Below are 21,045 nucleotides of genomic sequence, written 5' to 3' on the forward strand. Positions count from 1 at the left end.
TATTACCCAAATTAATTGCAAATAAAAACTCTAAATAAATGCAAACTATAAAGAGAAAAGAGAAAGACAGAATTTATATGATTCGACGAAGTGCCTATATTCATAGACTGAGTAATCTTTAATCTACTATACAAATCACTAAATACAAAGAGTTTTTAACTCTAATCACTCTAAACTACAGTGACTCTCCTCTTTAAATATCTTACTCATATAAAATACCCATACCAAACCCAAAAACTTAAATATTTTAATTAAAAATTTTGCCAGGCTTTTGAACATCCGCAGGGCCAATTCAAACGCCGGTAGAACTCTTACGTGGAGCGTGAGAGGTCGTTCGAACACCTATGGGTCGTTTGAACGCCTGCAAGGCACAATTTTTTTTGGAAAAATATGTTCGAACGCTCACGGCAAGACTGAATTTGAGCCACACTTCAACCATGGGCGGCTTCTTCACGGGTAGCAAAATCAATGGCTCTCCAATGTAGATCGGATCCGAATCCAAGATGTCAATGTTTGGATCCGAACCTAAACGCTACCACTTAGACGACAAAAATCTTTCCTTCCCGCTTTAATTTACAATCCAACCGTCGTCGCCCATAGTAATGCCATCGGTTGATCGTCGTAATCAATGAACAGTAAACACTCTCTGGTCTTGTAGTCTTATCCTCTCCAACCCCTATAAATTCTATAATACCTCAATCTTTCCTCTCTCATTCTCACCGCATACGATCGAAAGACAAGTAAATTCCGAACAAACCCAGGGTCTTTTCTAGAAAAGGAAATAAGGAAAAGTTTACGAACATGATGCTGCCATACGCGAGCATGGCGGAAGCGGAGGCGGCTCTCGGGAGGAGCCTCACGACTTCCGAGGCGGTGTGGTTCCACTACTCCGCTCGAATGCCGGATTACATCCTATTCTTCCACAATTTGTTCTGCCTCTTGATCGCTTACACTTTGGCTCCTCTTCCCCTGACCTTCCTCGAGCTCTTCCATCCCTCCTCCATTGCCAGCTACAAAATCCAGCCCAAGGTTCGCCATCCTCCTGCTTCCATCTTCCAATGCTACAAGCGCGTCGTCACCACCTTCGTCCTCGCCCTCAGCCCGCTGCTACTCGTCTCCTATCCCATCATGAAGGTTAAATTATATATATATTGAAAGCTCTTACCAAAACACAACTTTTAATGGAAAGAAAGAATCAGCTACTTTATATCCATTTAGATCTAAATTTTTGATGGCATGCATGCAGCTTACGGGGATAAGAACCGGATTGCCACTGCCGTCGACGGGTGAGATGGTGGCGCAGCTGGTTGTGTACGTCTTAGCTGAGGACTACGTGAGCTATTGGCTCCATAGGTTCATGCATGGGAAGTGGGCGTACGAGAACATCCACCACGTCCACCACGAGTTAACGGCGCCGTTCGGGTTCGCGGTGGCTCATGCACACTGGTTGGAGATCCTCTTGCACGGCATTCCGACCATCGTCGGCCCGGTTCTCGCCCCCGGCCACATCATCACCTTCTTCATCTGGACCATTATCCGCCAGGTCGAGGCCATCGATAATCATTGTGGGTGGGTACATCTATATATATATATATATTATTTCTAAGCTGAACTGGACAAAGAGCTAATTAATCATCTTCGATCTTCACACAGTCAGGTCGTCATAGATCTTACGTAAAAGATCTTTTTAAATATATGGTTTTCTTTGTAAATATTCAGAGACGATCAGTCAGTTACGTGCTATATATATATATATATATATATATATATAGCACCTACGTCCTCCATAACTGGCTTTGATCTGCTCATCATCATCGAAAGATTGGGTTTCTGAGATGCGTTGACTCTGATTACGTGCATCAAGACAATACTATCCGACTAGGCTGGACCAGTGAGGTCGCACTGAATGCTGGTCAATTGTAAAATTAACCAATTAAAAAAAAAAGTAGGCGTCGGTACTGATAGCTTTCAGAAATGACGTACGAGCTTTAATTTTATATCTTGCACAGTGATATCAGTACCACTTAGTAGCTTTTAAATTATTTTAAGTAATTTATATAAGAGCAAAATAATTTTTAATTTTATATCTTGCACAGTGATATCAGTACCACTCAGTAGCTTTTAAATTATTTTAAGTAATTTATATAAGAGCAAAATAGTTTTTAATTTAAATCTAAGTTTAGTTCCAATCACGAATAGATATATTTAACTGACGGAATAAATTTCTTTTAAAATTTTAATAATATTGGCAATAATTATAATACTTGAAACAATACAATGACAATTATGATAGTTGAAAAGTTTTGAATAGTAATTATGTAAGGATCTCTTTACAGAACTATATATCAAAGCAAAGAATGATATATTTGTTATCCTACAGTTATGATTTCCCTCTGAATCCCTTGAAGTATATCCCCTTCTATGGAGGACCAGAATACCATGACTACCATCATTACATTGGAGGCCAGACCCGTAGCAACTTTGCTACTATCTTCACATACTGTGATTACATATATGGAACTAACAAGGTATATAAGTTTATATTATTCACAATTATTTGAAAGAATAACATATGTATATATGCTGACATTAAATGTTTCTTTTTTTATCTCTATAAATCTTCTCTGCAGGGCTACAGATATCACAAGGCACGCCAAACAAAGGTAGCTCTGGATCCTTTTGTTCTTGTAGATTGATCACTTGCATGCTCTTTATTCTGAATACATTGAGATATGATAAGAAAATAATTGTAACAGTTATTGGAGCAATGGAGAAGTACTGGCCAAAATGGAGAATTTAATGCTACGGATTTCGACGACGACAAGTCCGACTAGGCTTCAGATTTCTTTCAGCTGCTGCATTCCAATAGTTTCTTCATTTATTTGCGAGTCTGAACGTGTTGCTATATATGTTGCTATACTGTGTATCATATATAAACGAGTAAATTTAACTACATGAAGGTACCTTCTATATCTCCAGGATAGAGACCGGACCCACCCGAATCCGAATAGTATCTATTCCAATTCCTAGGTCTTGACACCAACGTCCGTATCGGATCCGCGAATCTCGCAGTTAATCACGTTTAAAAATCCTGGCCGCCCCTTAGGTTTGCACTCCGACCCGACCCGACCCCCTATGGAATGCCTTAAAAAGGACCAAAATGCAATACCTAACATTCATAGGGGCTTTTGTACGAAGAAAGAGGACCTCCAAAATAAAACCTTGCGGCAGGCGCCTCTTTAATCACTGTTCATTGCGAATCCGACGGCCAAAATGGCAACGGCCAGCTTGACCGCGAACAATCCATGGAGTCCTCCCTTCTGCACTATTCTATCAGCGGATACCTTCGACTTCTCTTACCGCGCTTGCTCTCTTTGCGAGCGAACCCTCCCAGAGGGCGATGTCCCCTGCCCCGTTTGCATCCATAAGACCTCCTCCCCTTCCTCCAAGCGTCTCTACCGCCTCCTCGTACCAAACAAACCCCAAACCCCAAACCCTCTCGCTTCTCTTTCTCCTTTTTCTTGTGCTTATTCTTATTCGTGATCGTATTCTAATTCTGTAGCTGTCGATCGCCACGGCGGACAAGGTGATCGTGGTAGCGTGCTTCGATAGGATGGCGCGCGTGCTCATGGGCTGCTCCGCCGATGAGCTGTTGGGATTCTTTGGGGCCCATCGATTCGCCGCGGAGAAGGCTGCCGAGGTATTGGAAGGGGAGATGTGCAAGATGACGCTGAAAGCGTCCGCGAAGGGCAACGCCGAGCACCTCCGGGTGGTGGCGGTGCAGCCCCTGCGTACGGGATTTAGACCCGTGATCGAGACGCTGAGGGGTATCTATGGGGTCAGTGCTTCAAGTGGGCGGAGGTAGAAGAAACGAGACACGAAAAACAGCCATTTTTGGGCATCGCTATGGTGCCTTCCACTTGCTCGACGAAATGCTGCAGAGGATTCCATAGAAGAACGAACACCCACATGATTTACTCCTAAAAGTTGACTTACTAGTATATATAATTTTATGAAATGGAATTGCAAGTGAATCTTCCTGATGATTCGCACCATGTATCCTTGTTATTTAAATTTGATTTTGATGGGAGACAAGACTAGTTAGAAGCAAAAGTAGGTCTTAAATCATTATATACTTTAATTAGTCCTGCATATGACAGCAGTGGAACATGCTTAGATGTCCGAAAATTACATGGGTAACGCTTCAGTAGAAGGATCCTTTTTAAGGCAACAGGACTTATAAACCTGCATAAAAAGATAAAAATGCAGCTGCTCTTAATCCGTATAAACAACATGAGGATATATCAAACTTAACTTGCACTCAGATTTCACGATCAAGCCCTTCTGGTTCAGAATTTTTTTTGGCAAGCTTTCCCTGAGTCCACCTCTTCAACATCTCCAATGCGGCCTTCGGTTGATCCATCGGAACCATGTGACCCGCGTTGTCAACCTGATGGAGATCAACACTTTCAGTTCAACTTCCAGCTTAAAGGGGTTTGATATCAAGTTAATCAACTTGATAGGATTAAAAAAATGTTTCATAATTTATGAATTCATGCTGATGAGAGTAGGGAGAATAATTGGGACCTTCAAGAAACTGAGAGGTCCATGGCTTTTCAAAACTCCAGCCTTTTCTCCATCCACCAAAAATGGCATTTCATCCGAGGAGACGAATTCTTGCTGGTCAGACCATTCCATGGAGTGTACCCATCGTGAATTTCCTGTCCATGCAAATCAAGTGGAAGAGAGAGAGAGAGAGGCAAATGAAAATAGTGAATTTTTGGTACATCCTGACTAATCAACTAAAAGTTGAATTAGCATATGGCTTACCAAGCCAGTTGCATATGAGATCGTATTCCCCAGCATAGACCAGAAGATGGATGCCATCCTCAAGAAGAGCAGGGATACCGACTTCAAGATTCCTCATCCAATCTGTAAGCATGGCCTGATACACGGTAGGGCTGCATGAAACAAAGTCGATATCTCCAACTCCAAGGGTCTGTCGAACGGATTGTAAGTTGAGGAACTTCTCCATGTTTGAGAAATCATAACAGAGGCTCCCCACGCATTGCTTCCTAATATCATAATACTGCAGAAAGAGCATAGCAAAAGTGAGAATTTCAAAGCAAATGTGTGAAAAATGGAAAAGAGTCCATCTGTACTCCCTCATACATTTGTCGTTCCAGCTATCTTCATGATTGAATTGAAAATTGTATTGCAAACTAATAATGAAGCCAAGCAAGATACAGTTCCTGAGGTGCCTGCAATGTAGAAGTAATATTAATATACTTACTGAGGCGCATCAAGAATATTGGAAACCTTGAAACATAATGTATACAAGTTATGGTGGCTTGCCCGCACAATGCAAATATTTTATCCTTTCTCTTAGCTTCTATTGAAAGAGGAAAGGACTGGAGATTTTGAGGGGTTTTTTAAATGCTAACAGGAAAGGAATTCAACAGACAAGACACAAATGAAGCCTGGTGCAGTTCATCAACAAGGGGCAGGAGGTTGAAAATGCTAAGCAAACAATAAAGCACTACTGTCAACATTACAATCAACCTGACATTTCCTAGAGAACTTAAAAAAGGAATCTAGGACATGTAAAACAACAGGAAACAAGAATTGCAATGTCAATTACCACAAAGTTTAATGGCGAGTTCGCAGGCTGGATAATACTTGTTAATTCTTTTGTAGTCAGATTCACTAATTATTTTCATATCCAGTGCATAATCAGTATACGCTTTGTATTGTATTGCTGGATCAGTAAGTCCATTGCCAATGGCAAAGCCCTGCATAACCAAAAAATGTTTACAATCAACTCAAAAGGAATACAGATTATGGTTTATAAGTTAAGAATATTAAAATCACCTTAAGATTTATGTGTATGCCTTCGTTGGCTTTGTTTCCTTGGTGCACCCGACTTGCAAAAGCAGGAATGTAGTGCCCAGCATATGATTCTCCAGTTATGTAAAAATCATTGTTCACGTATTCTGGGTGTGCAGAAAAGAAGGCCTGCAAACACCAAACAGAGTACGAGGATTAAAGAGAATAAAATTTGCTGTGTTTCTATCAACTTTCGGAAAATAGTTGTTCTAATATAGATATAGGGGAGAATTTGACACTGAGGAACCACTGTTTGATCAAAAGAATATGCATCAAACATTTAAATTACAGCCTCACTTTCTAAAGCAAATCTGCATATTATAAATTAATTGTACAGTCATTTTCCAGCAAAGATTATGCAGTATGCTCAGAGTAGCTTCCATTTATAGTACCGGAAAGGAAAGAAAAATGACAATGAAAAGCCAGTGCCTCAGTTAACAACAGAAATGCATAGAATTCTTATAATTGGTGATTGAAAAGATTACAAGAGAGATCCAGGTGGATAGCATCACAAAAAACATATGCTTGAAATTTTCCAACTGTTTTAGTTTAACACTTCTCGATCTTCTGTAAGAAGTTAAACAGTCAAAAATGTTACGTCATCAGCTTTATCAACAGAAATTTACAACCACAAATTTTGTGGACTACATAATCAAAATCACATTAGAAGGATTGAGCCTAAAACACATAAAATTAGTATAAATTTTGGCTTCAGATGTCAAATGACAAGCAAGAACAGTATTATTGAACATTTTCCAAAGATAAATCATGCAAATCAAAAAAGATGGTTAGTTCAACATTTCACAAGCAATTAACTATTTCTTGACCAAAAATAACTGTGAATAAGACTTGCATTTTATAGATACAACGATAATTACGGCGTAATGCACTGGAACTACCATATTATTGGACAAAAGGGAATAATAAGCCTTATAAACAGTATACCTGCAGGAAATCATACAGGTCATCGCTGACACCCTTCTCATTGTGACGGATATCACGCCTATCTGAACTATAACTAAAACCAGTTCCAGTTGGCTGATCAACATAAATCAGGTTTGATGCCTGCAGAATTTATATAGGCAGGATTTTGTAACAAGTGCCAGTAACAAGAAAATAGCTGAGCCGTAAAAAAGCATCTTTCCAAAGATTACATCTACGTATCTATAAACATTTAAGGAAAAAGAAAGAATAAAACTGTTATGTTAGCCCACATGCTTGAACACATTACATCTGATCCATAGAGAAAGAAAATATTCAATCAGAGAAAGAAGATGGTGGCAGAACAACTAAGACAATTCCCAGAGAAATAGTACTTCAGATAGAACTGATATATGTAATACGAGACAATTGCTTGTTAATTAATGCATGGTGTAATGAGGAATAAGTCATGACTTATGAGTCAAAATTTATGGAAAACCTCAAAGCTTCTTCTGTAATCAACTTATTCAGTTTCACTTCATGTGCACAATATTTCTGTCACCACACCTCATGTCAAGTCAGGGCTCAGGACTAGCACGAATAATGCCTATTATAATACATAAACACAAACCTAGGAAACCCATTGCGTAGCTCAGCCTGATGCAATCTTCAATTTTCATGGGAAAAAAAAACCAATCTGAAGAATAACATCAAAGAATGGTCCCCCTCCCCCCCGCAAAAAAAAAAAAAAAAAAAAAAAAAAAACGCAAAAAGCTCAAATACTGATAATGAAAAGACATGACCAAAGCCTTTGATCATTGTTCAAGTTAAATCGCTGGGCAACCTAACCAACTGTAATGTCTCTAGAAGCACCAACAAACACTATTTCGGCTTCACTCCTGGAAAAGCTATTTGCAATCCGACAGCTACTACTATTTCATAACACCGTTCCTTAAGTCCCTAGTCTGGTCCCCTTTTTGTTTGTGAAACCGGAAGGTAGCTACCCTGGTCCACCTTACCTTATAAAGACTAGCAAAACACAAACTGCAAAAACCTGACAAACATCTGACACCAAAAAAATTCAAAAGAAATATCTGACATCAAAAAAAATTTAGGAACCACAAGAATAAGAATGATCCTAGCAAAAACAAAAAAGAAACCACAAGAATAAGAAGAAAAACAAATAGAATGCCAAAAATTCTGACTCGGGGAAAAGAAATCTTTTGCATTTCTAATAAATAGGTAGAGTAACATCAATCGTGATTATATGCATGGATTTATATCAATATAGCAATGTCCATTTCAGTAACAATAATAAAAGGGAAGTCTTGTACCTGGTCCCAACCAAAATTATTCCACGCAAGGGACATGTTATCCTCTATACTGAAAGGCCCATTCTCATAGAAAAGAGCCAACTCACTGCTGCACCCTGGCCCTCCCGTCAACCAAATGACAACCGGATCCTTCTTGCTATGGCGCGATTCAAAGAAGAAGTAGAACATCCTACAAAAAATCAACATCCACTTCTCATCAAAATCCAATTTTTAAGACCCCAATCATTACGAGAACGTAAAATTTCCAAATTTCAGACAAAACCCAGAAATCAAAATCGTCAATTTGGAAGATCCAACAGAGAAAATTGGCGAAAACCTAACCTAGCATCATGGGTATGCGGCAGGCTGTAGTAACCGGCGTGGTGGCCGAGGTCCTCAACGGAAGTTCCATTTGCGATGGATGGGAAAGCAAAGCTCCTCTCCACGATCCTATTCTCGGAAATATCGGGGGTTGCGGAGATAGGTTCGGGAGAAGCGTCCTTGGGGAAAAGATTAAGGGCTCGGATAAGCTTCTGGGCGTTGGTATATGGGAAACTCGCATAGGAAGGGAGGCGGAGGTCATCGGGAGTGAGGGAAGACGACGCGATAGAGGAGAAGAGGAGGAGAGGTAGAAGAAGCGAGAGGCGTCCCATCGTTGCCTTGGAGAAGGAGGAGAAAAAGAGAAGAAAGAGAAGCGGAGAGAAGAAGGCAGAGAAAGAGGGGATATTATAGAGAGGGGGCGGACGTGGTGGGGACAAAAAAAGAAAAAGGCACCCATTTTAACTTGGAGAATGGATCCTCTCCAAGCTCGATGGAGGAGTTTAAAACCGTGGAGACATATTATTGGTCAACAGAACATTTGACGGTACGATGAGTTGGTGGACCGCGAGGCAGCCTTTCAAAATCCGATCCCGATCTAGAGAGAAAAGAGTGGAAGTATGAAGAAATGTATGCGTGCAAGGGAGATTTTTAGAGGAGCAAGAATGGTGACGTGGCAGTAGGAGAACAATGTGGTAGTTAAAGACAAAAGTACAACATATGAAAAAAATACTTAAATTTAATTAAGGGGAAAAAAAAATCTATGTCACATATAAATATATAAATATACAAAAATTAACCCTATCCTTATTATTATAACTTTTACCACGGGTAGAAAATTCACATTAAATGTTCTTCTTGTTCGTTGTTCTTTGAATAAAATTAGGAATAATTACTTTAAAATCCACTGAATTATTAGTTTTTTTCATATGCACATTTTCCTTGGTGTATATATATATATATATATATATATATTGATCTCCTAAAGAAGTATTTTATCTTCACTTTGTTCTAATTCTTTCATTTAAAATAAGAGCAAACAGTCTGGAACCTAAAATTGATAGTGTGATTCCAATGACTAACTAACATAACGATGTTTAGAAATTTCCTACAGTCAAGGGGATTAATATGCCAAGCCTATATAAAAATAGGCAATAAGTTAAAGCTCCAGCCACTTTCTAGCACATACAGAAAAGAGCATTAAATAAGTTGTAAAATCTCTTAAATGACTACAATAATAGTGATTTAGATCCAGAGGGGAGATCTCAACATCAATGCAAAGTATCATCGAAATCCTTGTGTTCCAGTGCTTTCGAGGGGGATCTTAAATCATTCACCACCATTTAGACACTGGCATTGATCTAAATTTATTTTATTCTTTATTACCTTAACTTCACTCTTCTTAGCTTAAGAGAGAAGTTAAGGGCAAATAAGAATCGCTGTTTGGTGTCAGTTTCATGAAACTGACAGCCATTATCAAAAATTCTTTTCGGCTGTCAAAAAAAGAAAAAGAAGCTTAAATAAAACTTGAAAAAGTCCACCGGACTCGCAATGTGATATTTTGTGCTGTAGAAGACTTACATGGGCCTATCGTTGCGTGAATTGTTAGGAGTCTGGGGTCTAAATTGTAAAAGAGGAAGACTGGTAGCTGCCGAGGTAGAGAGAACGAAAAGATTGTTGGAATGGTAGGTCTCACAAGTTTCGGTGAAGTCCTGAAATCATGTATATTATTATTTTTACACGGACTAACATCTACTTGTATTTATACTTTAGGTGGCTTTTAATTTAGATATGTTCATTTTGTTTAACTTCAATAATAGATTTTATATCGATTTAGACTATTACGAGATATGGTTGAAAGTTAGTATAGTAGAGTGTAATAAATACACTTGATGAAATAATTGTCAGCAGACTAAGATCAAAGCATTTTGAGCAATAAATGAAATGGAGGGCTTATTTTATAAATATTGAAAATACAGGGTGTGAACCATGAAATATTCAGAACTATTCAGTTGCAGTTGCACTGAATAACCCATTGCTTGGGTGATTGCTTTAACTTTGTACTTTATGCAACAGTACTTTATTATTCAGTAGAAACTTCTTTTAAGTAAAAACATGGACTCTATACAAGATGGGTACCAAAAGCATAAAAAATATGATTACATAACCACAAAATCATGGTGGATTATATTGGTACAGGTAGTGAAGTTTTCTTAATGGCCAATGCATACATTGCACAAGCAAATTTTATGGCAACAATAAGAGAGGCAGCAGCATATAGCTCTTCTATGACCTCACTTTTGCCAGCCGTTCTCTTATCGCATCTAGTTCTTCCTCATCATCCACACCCTCGGCAATGGCTTCTCGCTGTGAAAGTATAAAGGACATTTAGTATCAGTAATTCTGAACATAATTAATAAATGAGAACGAAAAAAAAAAAGTTTTAAGCGTTTAGAAAATAGAATCATACATCCTCAACAGCCTCGACTGTTGAAGGCTGTTTTACTTTCTCCTTCCGAACAGCATCTGGAAGCTGTGATACTGTTTCGCCTGCTATTGCAGAAAGAACTTTTTCGACTTCCTCTTCAGTTTCCTCCTCTATATCCTCCGAGTCCAATGCTGAATCAACAGCATCATTCACCATTTCTTCCATTACCCCTGCCTAATAATATAAGATAAAAATTAGGTGGGAATGTCTTAAGTTGCAATAGAAGTGCCTCTGCGTATATGGTTTCAGATAATGGCCTATGCTTTTTACATGTGAAGAGATTGCTCAAGAGAAGGTACAAAACAAGGCTCCTAGAGCTGATAAGTAAAACATAATATTCATTACTGTTCGTGGATGTAGAGTCAACTTATAATAATCACTGCCAGACTACTGCTAAAGAAATTTTATGTTTACTGTTAAACTCACTAAGATTTCAAGTACAATAAAAACCAAATAAGCCCAAAAGGCAAGCAAGTCCGGCGAACTCAACACATTGGAGCCACTGCAACAATGATAAGTCCCGAAAGAATAATTCCATCAAATTTCTCCTACATCATTTTTTGCAGGGAGTAAAGCTATTTTGTCAAAGAGATGGCGTAAATCCTGGTTAAGATGCTTGGGAGATTTAGTGAGATAAAGACATAAGAATGCATACTAATCCAAATGTACTAAGGGAAGTACCATTATCCTAATAATTTTGGCAATGTTTTCCCAATAAATCTGTTTTAGGATATGGTATGGCTTATGTACGAGCAAATGATATACCTTTGTCATTTCTTTGCTAAATTCTTGCATTGTAACAGCCACTTCAGGAGCTTTCATAAGATTATTGACAAGCTTCATAACCTCAGCGCTCTTGGACAAATGGCCCACAGTCCTCGCAGTTGCTGAAATAGTGAGATATACCAGGATATTATAAGCAAAAATGCATGGTTAGCAAGGCAAGTATAAGAACTAGCAGTGTGACGAGAGCAGAAGCAGAAAACTAAAATTTGCTATTTCAATTGGAAGTTTGGAACAGATGCACAACTGAGTGCTCGAAATTCTACTAACTAGGTTCAGGACCAAATTTGTTGCAATTATGGGCTATTGGTGTAAATTATGATAAACTTGTACTCATATGGCAAGAACTTTTCAATTCAAATCCTAACTAAAGTTTTGTACTGAATTCCTGATATAAAAATAATATCACACAATCAAAGATGAGTATAGTTTAGACTAGCAAATAGTAAATAATAAACTCTAATTAAGTATTTAATCTTACTAGATTCAGAGAATAGTTTGATTCTTCAAACAAAAGCACATAGGTTCTATGAAAACAGGGTTAAATGAAATCAGACTCTGTCTATTCTCAAGATTCTTACAAGGGTTAAATATATTTCTCCCTGTACTTATGCCAAAAATCACTTTACACCTCTATACTTTAAAAAATTTTAAATGAGTCTATATACTTATGGCTAAAATATTATCATTAAATTTTGTCTAAATTAATGCGGCGCACCCAAATAATTTCAGAATGGTAGGCTCATTTCTCTCTTTTTCTGATTTTTTATGGACAAAAATGCCCCTCCCCTCTTATATAAGCTCTTTTTAATCTTTGATACCAAATGCTCTTCTCTTGCTTTCTTTCTCACCCATGGCCTCTTCCCAATCTCAAAACCCTAGTTAGGGAAAAAGATGAAGTTGCCCAAACAAAAAATCTAGATCAAAACACCGTCAGTTTTGTTTAACAAATTGATAGGGTATTTTAGTCATTTGGCGGCGCCTCATTTATTTAGATAGAAAATCTAACATCATCATTTTAGTCGTAAGTAAAGAGACTAGTTTAGGATTCTTTAAAGTATAAAGAGATAAGTGTTTTTGGACATAAGTACAAGAACGTAAAATATATTTAACCCTTATTACAATCTATGCGAAGTGACATTCATAAATCATTCACTAGTGACATGAAAAAGTGCCATACCAACAAGTTCACCAAGGTGCATTGAAATAGAATTTAGTTGAGCTTTGTTTTCATAAAGTCGGTTCACAGCTCTCCTTGATCTCACAATTTCTTTAGCAAGAACCTACATTATAAAAGGGAATTAGAAGTATATAATAGATTATATAAAACTTCAATAATTTTCATCCAGTAAGATTAATTAGAATGTAGCAGCATAATAACACAGAGAAAATACGACATACAAATTTAAGATCTGGCGTTGTGTGACCTTGACACTTTGCACATTTAACTCCCAATGTTTTGAAAGGTGGCCATGAATTATGGGCAGTCACCCCACCACATAGCATCAAAGAGAAAGGTGGGCACTAAGGCGAACGCCAAGACGGTCTAGCATTTTAATATATAAAAATTAAAAAGTAATTATATGTGATATATAATTTATGCTAATAGCATATATAAATTTTTAATAGTAATTTACAGTCATAACGATAAAATATCACAAATTAACTATATATATATAAAGAGAGAGCATGATAGCTAATGAGAGGAAGTAGGTGCATGTTTATGCTTGATATGCACCCAGTCACTAGTACATGTCAGAGAATACAATATTTTGATAAAAGAAAAATGGTCAGTTTCTAATACAGAGAGGGAGAAAAAAAGGGAGAACAAAAAGAAGAGAAGTAGAAGAAGAAAAGAATAAGAGGATAAGAAGGAGGCGCATGTGGACCTACAAGGCCTTAGTGGGTTGTAAGCCCACCTAACGATATGGCAACTGGCCGAAAGAGGCAAGACTGCCTTCCCTCCTTGTGAGGGCTGTATTACCAGTTTGCGACGCGATCGGTGCACCGCCCAACCAAGGGGACCGCCAAAAAACACCTTTCAAAACCATGATAGCTTCTAAACACTTGAGAACATCGAGTTCTTACCTCAATGTACTATGATTTTACTTTAGGTAATTATTTAAAAGCTTTTATAGAGGAAAAGGAGAACATGATATCTAACAACAAAATCAGAATATAAACCATGGAAACAATCTATGTTATCAGTTGTACCAATGATATAAGCTCGTGCGACCTAATATAGGTGTTTACACTGATTTTCTCATAGTTGCCTTGTAGGTTTCGTCATGATACCTCATATCTAGTTCACATGCCTAAGTAACACTGCTTGGGTGAAATTAAGATATGATAGGTTTAAGATCAGTGGACGACCTTGCTCAGATTCAATAGAATGAAAAATCCAAACAACTGACTTTGGATAGTTGACAGTGAAAGCTCTGTTGTTGTTTCTTAGAGGAAAATAACTCTAATCAGTCTTTAAATGTTGCAAAATAAAGATTGCACAGGTAAACAAGATGAATGATGCACAAATTGAGAATGATAGGATGCATGTCCAATATAAATATCAGGATATAGACCTAAAGTTGTAAAAGAACAACTTGGCCAAATCGTGAAGTCGTCTATTCTTGTTTTCCTTGAATCAGTCATTTCATTAGCATGAAACAAAAATGTGACGAAAGAAATAGATTCCAATATTTCAATTAATGATTCCTCGCCCTAAAATTCCTCTAAGTACTCCTAAACCAATCACTTGTCATGGTGATTTTACTGTCTAAATCAGCCTATATAAACAACAATCGTGCAATAATAATTACGAAAAGGTATTCTAACACGCTAACGGATACAATTTAATAAGAAAAAAAACCAAATCGAACTTAGAACCTTAGCGGATCCCATGTCATTCCGCTTCGCGGCCTCCTTGATCGCCTTCTGAACGTTCTTCTCTTCCCTCTGCACGTCTGCGAGATCGCGATCAGAAAGGCGTGAATTTTTTTTTCCCTCGGACTCGATAATATCCATCAAACACACCAATTGGAAATCAACAAATTGGGAATCCAAGAGCGATACCTCGGATCTGACGCTCGATGTTGCGGCACTCTTGCCGGAGGCGGCGCTGCCAATCCCTCAGCTGCTGCTGCGGATTCGGCTTCGGCTTCAACAAATTCTTCACCGCCTCCATCTCCTCACCGCCGCGATAAGTGATTGCTCTTCTCTTTACTCTTCCTTATTTATTCTTCCTCTACTCTTATTCCCTTCCGAGTTCGACCCCGTCGCCTGGTCACGACGCAATAGTCGTTTTGGCGAGATAGGGGAAAGAGAAAATCCTATGGCGTATGGATCCGGAGTCCACTAGATCATCATATCCGAATCCGATTAAAGCGGATCCAAAGACTTAATAAACATCTAATTAATTATAAATTATATCTGATACAATTCCAATACGTAATTGTCTTAAACCATGCGTAGCATAGATATGCGAGAATATAGTAAAAAGTTTAGTTATTATAAATCTTACGATTTGTTGCTTTTAGATTTTAGTAAATTGCTTTTATATCAATTTACTACATAAATTGATTTACATTTGTTCTTGGTTCAATATCCAAGCCAGATCTTGATTCAATATATATTTGTGTATAATCTTGACCTATATAGTCAAACCTAACGGTTGAAATTTAGTTACTAAGTTAATTGTTAAATTTTTAGTTCCATAATTTATTGTTGTCTAGCCAATTGAGAACGAACTTGACTTAGCTCATTGAACCAATACAGAATCTAGCTTAAATTATTTTCGAGCGGAATAAAATCTAAAAATTTTATTCATTTTTTTAGCTTGACTTGTCTTTGAGTTTGATAAATTTAAGGCAAAATTATATTTTACCCCGTCTAGGATAATTTTAAAGTCATTGATATCTTGTAATTTTATTTGTGTACTTTACCTCCTTACAATTATATTCAAATGAAACAGTAATCGAATTTAAGATATTTATTAGAAATAAAATTTTAAATAATTATATAAGCTTTTTAATATATCTAAATTAATACCAATCAAATTTTAAATAATAAAAATATTAAACATAGGTATACTTTTATTATATTATTGTCATCTAAAATTCACTGAATATTATTTTAAATACATTAGAAAATTTATGCAATTATCTACGATTTTTTGCTGAGTATCTTCAAATTTAATTTATAAATTGATTAACTATAATAATAAAAAATAGTAGTTTTAATTTAAATATAATTATAGGAGGAAAAAGTAACACAAATAAAACTATAGGAAATAAATTAAATTTAGACCTAACCACAAAAGGATAAAATATAATTTCTCCTAAATTTAATTTTGAGAAGAACACAAACAAAGCTCATCTCGCTCGACCAACAAGTCAACCCCTCGTCACTATGACTTCCTTCAAAAGTTCCTAGTGAAACTTACAAAAAACTCGAATTATGACATAATTTCGAAGATTGGGTGGCAGCAGAGCCGCTTTTAAGTACGATATATACAAGTAATAGAGCATGTTGGTATCTATGGACTATTCTACAACATTCAAATTTAAGAGCTAAAGTGTGGTGTTGAAGAGTCTTAAAAACTAGTGAACAACTGCAGCTTCTCCTCACTTAAACAGCCCAGAAGTCCGGGTCCTGTAGAGCTTGCCGCATACCTCAAATCAAGAATTGGGTGCCGATGTGGCTTGAGATCTGTATACTTCTGAAAGGAGGGCAGGTGCCAAATGCGCACTCCATAGAACGACTCATCCCCATATGCAAACAGCGGGGGGCCGGTTTCAGAGCATATTATCGCGGACTTTGACATTCGAAGTTTACTTACATAGCCAGAGCAAACTTGGTCTTTGCAAAACGATGTGCCATTTGCCCTCTTAAAGAGGACATGAGAACCTAACTTTCCTGAATTAGAAATTGGAGGTGAAGGTGATCCCCAAGTCTGAGATGACAAGGTATCATTTGATAAGTCAACTTTAGGACGAAATGAAGCTATAATATCAGCGGTTGGAGTGCCATAAGCAAGAGAAATGCATATGTCTAGATCATCCATGGGAGTTATCAAAGATGGCCTGAAATGAAACACAGGAACCATGTCAAGTGTTTGTATAATCCTGCGATTGCATGTTTACTACAACTCGAAAGTCTGATGACTTCCGAGACAACAGTTTAGCGGTATAAAATAGGAAATGCTCCAATAATGTCAGACTGCACTACTGCTAAAAATCTAAAAGGCCGCATCAGGATATACATTGTGCAGAAAGAAACAATAATATAAAAAGGATGCATTTGAAAAACAAATCATTCTTCCAAAAAGAAAGATCGAGATAAAGGGAGTAGAAAGAAAAGCAAGATACACTAAATCTCTCTCTGCTGAAGTGCTTAATTTCAGTTTTCCACGTCAAGAAAAAAGATGGATGTGATGAAAGCAAATGATTGCAAGCTATAACTAACCTATCTCCACTACCATCAATTTCCCACATGCAAGGGCCTACAGAAGAAGCTGTAAGGGCTTTCCTGGTTCCATCCTCAAGCAGGACAGAGTGAATAGTGTGAATAGGGTGCGTAGACAACCCCTTCATAGATTGCACAGGTCCTGCAGTTTGGCGAACATCAAATACCAAAAGCATGCCATTCTGTATTAAAAGAAGAGAATTAATCACCTGGAATTTTTGTTGGAAAAAAAATAGGAGGAAACCTAGCGAGAAGCAAACCTGCATTCCAGCATAAAGATGATATGGACTGCTGTTATCTCCTGAACATGACCAGGCAGGAGCCTACAAAGAAAGATACAAGATTGATCCATTTATTTGTCAAACAAGCTTCACATAATATCATCAAGAACTTTACATTTTCAGTATGATCATTAGTTAGAACTTAGAACATCACTGGCTTTCAAAAATAAGCAGTAGAGTCCTCCCAAAATTAAGTAAAGTTCTTAGATATTATTCAAATAAAAGGGGTTAGAAAATGTTGAATTCATCAATCATCTGTAAATATCAAAACAATCAAAAGGAAGTTGACTTAAGTTCCTTAGATCAAGGCCACTTATTCACATAAAAAACATATCAGCTGCAAAACGACGGGTTGATAAACTAAGAAGAATCCTTTTTTCCCTTTTTAGCAGAAATAAGATGGTGTTAAAGGTCCCAATGTAAAATAACTAATAAAGTATCTTAAAAGCAACTTACAAATTCTGCATGTAGCAGATTAGAGAAAGTAATTAAAACATCATAGATATTTTTTTGTCTATCACCTAAATTCTAGTGCTAGTTAATTATGTAAGAAGAAAATTTTACAGTTAATCTACATAAAAGGAAATTTTTTATAGATAATCACATAAATACAATATGCTCTTTTTGAAGTAAATATCAGAACAGACATCATTCACCAACACCTTAAAACATTATAAGATAAGTTAAAGAATCACCGGTAAGTCGTATTGGAGGACAACGTTGTTGTTTGTCTTGCTGAAACACATCGTGAAACATTATGTTACATAGTAAATCCAGAAACAGATTAAAATTTCAAAATCCAACTAAAAGCATCATGTCCAATAAAATTACTATGCACCTAAAAAGTAATAATTTACTGCCCAGTGAAGCAAGTAGTGCAAGTCCACTTTGAAGGATGCAGAGATCCCTAATAGCTTTAGTATCCCGAGGCAATTGAATTTTCTCTATTTCCTGTGGAGCTAACAAGCTAATCTGCACAAAAGGATGGAAATACAAAGTGGAAATGGGCACTCACAAAATTTTAGATAGTGGTTTCATGACATTTATGAAAGCATCTATCAGGAAGTTGTACCTTACTAAGGACATGCTCCCCTCCTACTCCAGGTGCCTTCCCAGAGACGATTAGTATATGGCTAGATGCATCAATTCCCAGGGTACGGGCTCCATCTATCACCATCTCATTCTATCAATTAAAAAAGAGAACAACAATAAAAAGTGCATATGCATGGGCAGCAGTTATCTTCTACTGAACCCAGCAAGAAAAGGAAAGCTATTGATAATCAACTGCACAAATGCAGAAATGAATCTGACAGTGAAGATAAAGATCTCATTTTATGTCTAAGCCTGCAAACAATGATCTAAAAGCTTATATCATGATTTGAACCATTAAACACACCAAATATTAAAAAAAACAATTATAGAAGATGATAGACCTGTAAGACAAATCTCCGACAAGGATAACTAGCACAACTACTGTCACCTGTCAGAAACATGTTTTCTGCAAGCATATAGGGATCATTGTTGTCAAATTTGCTTAACAAATCATAGCTAGGATGAGTGATAAAGAAGCTGAAATATCCTACAAAAGGATTACCAGAGGAGGCTCTGTCAAAGGATTGCAGCCTCTGATCAGAATATTCAAAAAAGCTTTTGCAAATTGCTCCTGTCGATGGAAGCTCCATGCATGCCATTTTCTGCATAACCAGAATTTTGACAAACTTCTGCAGTTACAGGTCAAAAAATCACAATCACATGAAGGAAAGAAGTATGTAGCCATCTGATACCCGTCTCTCGGAGCTTTCGCTAGCTAGTGAATGTTTCTGCAAGCCGTACAAAAATAAATCAATCAACAGATGGAGTTCACATGTCTCAAGTAAAATGATTCTCCCAAATACACAACTAGCAAAAGTGGGCCGTGGAACAATATGACATCAAAGGTGGGTTTGCAAGTCATAAGAGAAATGAACTTCGAGGATGACTTCATGGCATGAGCAACAGTTAATCAGTATCCACACACGTTATACATTATCACATAGGACAATCTCTCACCACATGTACATATGATGGAAAAATAAGTAAAACTCAACAGCATGGAGCCATGAATTATGTAGAGATAAAAAAAAATGGTTCCTATGGACACTTTCTGACATTGAAAAGACACCTAAAGTGTACCTTATGCTTGCGTATCTCTTCCAGTAATTGCTCTCTCTGCATGAGAAAAAACATTATAACTCGAGCATTTATAAGGAGCTCTCATATGGACATGCAAAATTAGCTTACCTCCAGACTAAGGGATTCATTTTTTTCTCGTAAAGAAAGCAGCTCCTGCATAAACCGTGTAATTAAGCAATTAAAATGCCCAGCATGTTTATCAACATAAGGAACAAAAACTAACCTTTTCTAAATCATCATTTGGCACAACTATTAGCGGAGCATACAGATTAATGATCTCTTTTTTCCTGAATTTCCTACTGCACTGGGGACACTGCAACACACGGGAAGGGAAAAATGAGCTAAGCAGGCAAAAGAAATTTAAGTATCAGTGGATTTATAATACAATATCTAGCAATTGAATGTATTAGCGCATACCTTTCCTATTTTCTTGCTACATTGGCGTAGCCATCTCTCTAGGCAAGATCTACCATACACATGCCCACAAGGAATACAGCTATATTAATAAGAAAATTTTAATTAGAAGAATAGAAACAGATGCCTAAATTTTTTTACGATCATGAATAAGAATGTTTATAGTGCAATATAATTCAACAGCATTGAGCATATAATAGCATCACACTTTTTCTTCAAAGTAACTATGACGCAAATTATATGCTTGAAGAAACCTATCCTTCAAAAGAAAACAGGATCCAACTCCGTGCAAATTGTTGACCTACAAAACTACTACCCTTGTGCTTAAGAATAAGTACTCCCAAGGGTTTCTCCACACGAAGGATAACGATGCAACAAAATTCCACACGAACCACATGGAAAACGGAATCAAGAACAATAATTTTCAAGTGCATAACTAAAATAGTAAGGATTCTCTACTCCCTAGTGTACCTTCGAACGCAAGAGCAATAATGCAACGAGAATGAGCACAAAAGCTTCAATCCTTCTTACCAGACACGGTGAGGCCCCTCGGATTTCCACATCTCCAAGCAGACGGGGCAATTGGGCAAGGAAGACTTATCCATCCCAACCCCCCCTCCGTTCGCCTCTTGTCTGTCTTCTTCCTCTCCCTCTTCCCCTTCCGATACAGCTCCCCCTCCATCTCCATCCTCGATGATCACCACGGTCGGCGCCGCTTCCAGTTCCAACACATTGTCGTCCACCGCCGCCGCTCTCTCCTCGCTTGCGGGGTCGCGGTGGGGCTCCTCGGAGTCGGTTTGGGGATTGTAGTCCTCGTCGTCCTCATCCTCGTCCTCAGTTTCCGCTTCTACTTCCTGCGCTGCTTGGTGGCGTGGCACTCTTCTTGAACCGGAAGAAGGGTTCGACGCCATGAGAAAGGACGGATGCTCTCAACTCTCAAGACTCAAGTCCTCAAGAACAAGGATAAAACCGTAGAGTTTGGCGCTTCATTTAGCGGTGAATTTTTCGG

At 37.6% G+C, this 21,045-nt stretch overlaps 5 protein-coding genes across 7 annotated transcripts; 2 read left to right on the plus strand and 3 right to left on the minus strand.

Moving 5' to 3' along the window:
* The first annotated feature begins 804 nt into the window (after positions 1 to 804).
* On the plus strand, positions 805 to 2,834 carry LOC140794377 (very-long-chain aldehyde decarbonylase GL1-10-like). The gene is made up of 5 exons (XM_073146388.1): positions 805 to 1,134; positions 1,247 to 1,569; positions 2,381 to 2,528; positions 2,631 to 2,663; positions 2,757 to 2,834. The coding sequence occupies exons 1-5, from the start codon at positions 805 to 807 to the stop codon at positions 2,832 to 2,834; spliced, it is 912 nt and encodes a 303-aa protein (XP_073002489.1).
* A 342-nt stretch (positions 2,835 to 3,176) lies between these two features.
* LOC140793572 (uncharacterized) lies at positions 3,177 to 4,113 on the plus strand. The gene is made up of 2 exons (XM_073145109.1): positions 3,177 to 3,468; positions 3,563 to 4,113. Exons 1-2 carry the CDS (start codon positions 3,274 to 3,276, stop codon positions 3,863 to 3,865), a joined length of 498 nt encoding a protein of 165 aa, XP_073001210.1. The 5' UTR covers positions 3,177 to 3,273; the 3' UTR covers positions 3,866 to 4,113.
* LOC140793571 (serine carboxypeptidase-like) lies at positions 4,102 to 8,828 on the minus strand. 2 transcript variants are annotated; one of them, XM_073145108.1, is made up of 10 exons: positions 8,463 to 8,828; positions 8,142 to 8,310; positions 6,832 to 6,951; positions 5,872 to 6,015; positions 5,642 to 5,792; positions 5,173 to 5,261; positions 4,831 to 5,089; positions 4,588 to 4,721; positions 4,316 to 4,450; positions 4,102 to 4,245 (listed from the first exon to the last, which is right to left on the minus strand). In XM_073145108.1, exons 1-9 carry the CDS (start codon positions 8,771 to 8,773, stop codon positions 4,322 to 4,324), a joined length of 1,506 nt encoding a protein of 501 aa, XP_073001209.1. In that variant the 5' UTR covers positions 8,774 to 8,828; the 3' UTR covers positions 4,102 to 4,245; positions 4,316 to 4,321. The 2 variants fall into 2 exon arrangements, with proteins under 2 accessions (XP_073001209.1, XP_073001208.1); XM_073145107.1 differs by having other exon boundaries at positions 4,102 to 4,450.
* A 1,654-nt stretch (positions 8,829 to 10,482) lies between these two features.
* On the minus strand, positions 10,483 to 15,059 carry LOC140794295 (vacuolar protein sorting-associated protein 24 homolog 1-like). 2 transcript variants are annotated; one of them, XM_073146273.1, is made up of 7 exons: positions 14,779 to 14,987; positions 14,593 to 14,669; positions 13,111 to 13,255; positions 12,890 to 12,992; positions 11,692 to 11,813; positions 10,909 to 11,100; positions 10,483 to 10,805 (listed from the first exon to the last, which is right to left on the minus strand). In XM_073146273.1, the coding sequence occupies exons 3-7, from the start codon at positions 13,213 to 13,215 to the stop codon at positions 10,725 to 10,727; spliced, it is 603 nt and encodes a 200-aa protein (XP_073002374.1). In that variant the 5' UTR covers positions 13,216 to 13,255; positions 14,593 to 14,669; positions 14,779 to 14,987; the 3' UTR covers positions 10,483 to 10,724. The 2 variants fall into 2 exon arrangements, with proteins under 2 accessions (XP_073002374.1, XP_073002373.1); XM_073146272.1 differs by lacking the exon at positions 13,111 to 13,255 and having other exon boundaries at positions 14,779 to 15,059.
* A 967-nt stretch (positions 15,060 to 16,026) lies between these two features.
* LOC140793193 (uncharacterized) lies at positions 16,027 to 21,013 on the minus strand. The gene is made up of 14 exons (XM_073144546.1): positions 20,568 to 21,013; positions 20,040 to 20,118; positions 19,846 to 19,935; positions 19,731 to 19,775; positions 19,623 to 19,658; positions 19,235 to 19,270; positions 19,045 to 19,144; positions 18,884 to 18,948; positions 18,523 to 18,633; positions 18,289 to 18,422; positions 18,146 to 18,185; positions 17,430 to 17,492; positions 17,170 to 17,351; positions 16,027 to 16,787 (listed from the first exon to the last, which is right to left on the minus strand). The coding sequence occupies exons 1-14, from the start codon at positions 20,945 to 20,947 to the stop codon at positions 16,298 to 16,300; spliced, it is 1,851 nt and encodes a 616-aa protein (XP_073000647.1). The 5' UTR covers positions 20,948 to 21,013; the 3' UTR covers positions 16,027 to 16,297.
* Positions 21,014 to 21,045: the final 32 nt, after the last annotated feature.

The sequence above is a fragment of the Typha latifolia genome, chromosome 8, assembly GCF_019914945.1.
Source record: "Typha latifolia isolate L0001 chromosome 8, TyphaL0001v2, whole genome shotgun sequence".
NCBI lineage: Eukaryota > Viridiplantae > Streptophyta > Magnoliopsida > Poales > Typhaceae > Typha > Typha latifolia.

Excerpts from the sequence above, each read along its gene's own strand:
- LOC140794377 (XM_073146388.1), top strand. The coding sequence starts at position 805 with ATGCTGCCATACGCGAGCATGGCGGAAGCGGAGGCGGCTCTCGGGAGG. Across the intron at positions 1,135-1,246 it reads TCTCCTATCCCATCATGAAG|CTTACGGGGATAAGAACCGG; the intron begins GTTAAATTATAT and ends GCATGCATGCAG. Across the intron at positions 2,529-2,630 it reads ACATATATGGAACTAACAAG|GGCTACAGATATCACAAGGC; the intron begins GTATATAAGTTT and ends TCTTCTCTGCAG.
- LOC140793572 (XM_073145109.1), top strand. The coding sequence starts at position 3,274 with ATGGCAACGGCCAGCTTGACCGCGAACAATCCATGGAGTCCTCCCTTC. Across the intron at positions 3,469-3,562 it reads AGCGTCTCTACCGCCTCCTC|CTGTCGATCGCCACGGCGGA; the intron begins GTACCAAACAAA and ends CTAATTCTGTAG.
- LOC140793571 (XM_073145108.1), bottom strand. The coding sequence starts at position 8,773 with ATGGGACGCCTCTCGCTTCTTCTACCTCTCCTCCTCTTCTCCTCTATC. Across the intron at positions 6,016-6,831 it reads ACCTGTATGATTTCCTGCAG|GCCTTCTTTTCTGCACACCC; the intron begins GTATACTGTTTA and ends TGGTGTTTGCAG. Across the intron at positions 4,722-4,830 it reads TCTCATATGCAACTGGCTTG|GAAATTCACGATGGGTACAC; the intron begins GTAAGCCATATG and ends TTGCATGGACAG.
- LOC140794295 (XM_073146272.1), bottom strand. The coding sequence starts at position 14,890 with ATGGAGGCGGTGAAGAATTTGTTGAAGCCGAAGCCGAATCCGCAGCAG. Across the intron at positions 11,101-11,691 it reads TTAGCAAAGAAATGACAAAG|GCAGGGGTAATGGAAGAAAT; the intron begins GTATATCATTTG and ends TTATATTATTAG. Across the intron at positions 10,806-10,908 it reads CAGTCGAGGCTGTTGAGGAT|CGAGAAGCCATTGCCGAGGG; the intron begins GTATGATTCTAT and ends ATACTTTCACAG.
- LOC140793193 (XM_073144546.1), bottom strand. The coding sequence starts at position 20,947 with ATGGCGTCGAACCCTTCTTCCGGTTCAAGAAGAGTGCCACGCCACCAA. Across the intron at positions 19,145-19,234 it reads GCGAAAGCTCCGAGAGACGG|AAAATGGCATGCATGGAGCT; the intron begins GTATCAGATGGC and ends CTGGTTATGCAG. Across the intron at positions 18,423-18,522 it reads GGGAGCATGTCCTTAGTAAG|ATTAGCTTGTTAGCTCCACA; the intron begins GTACAACTTCCT and ends CCTTTTGTGCAG.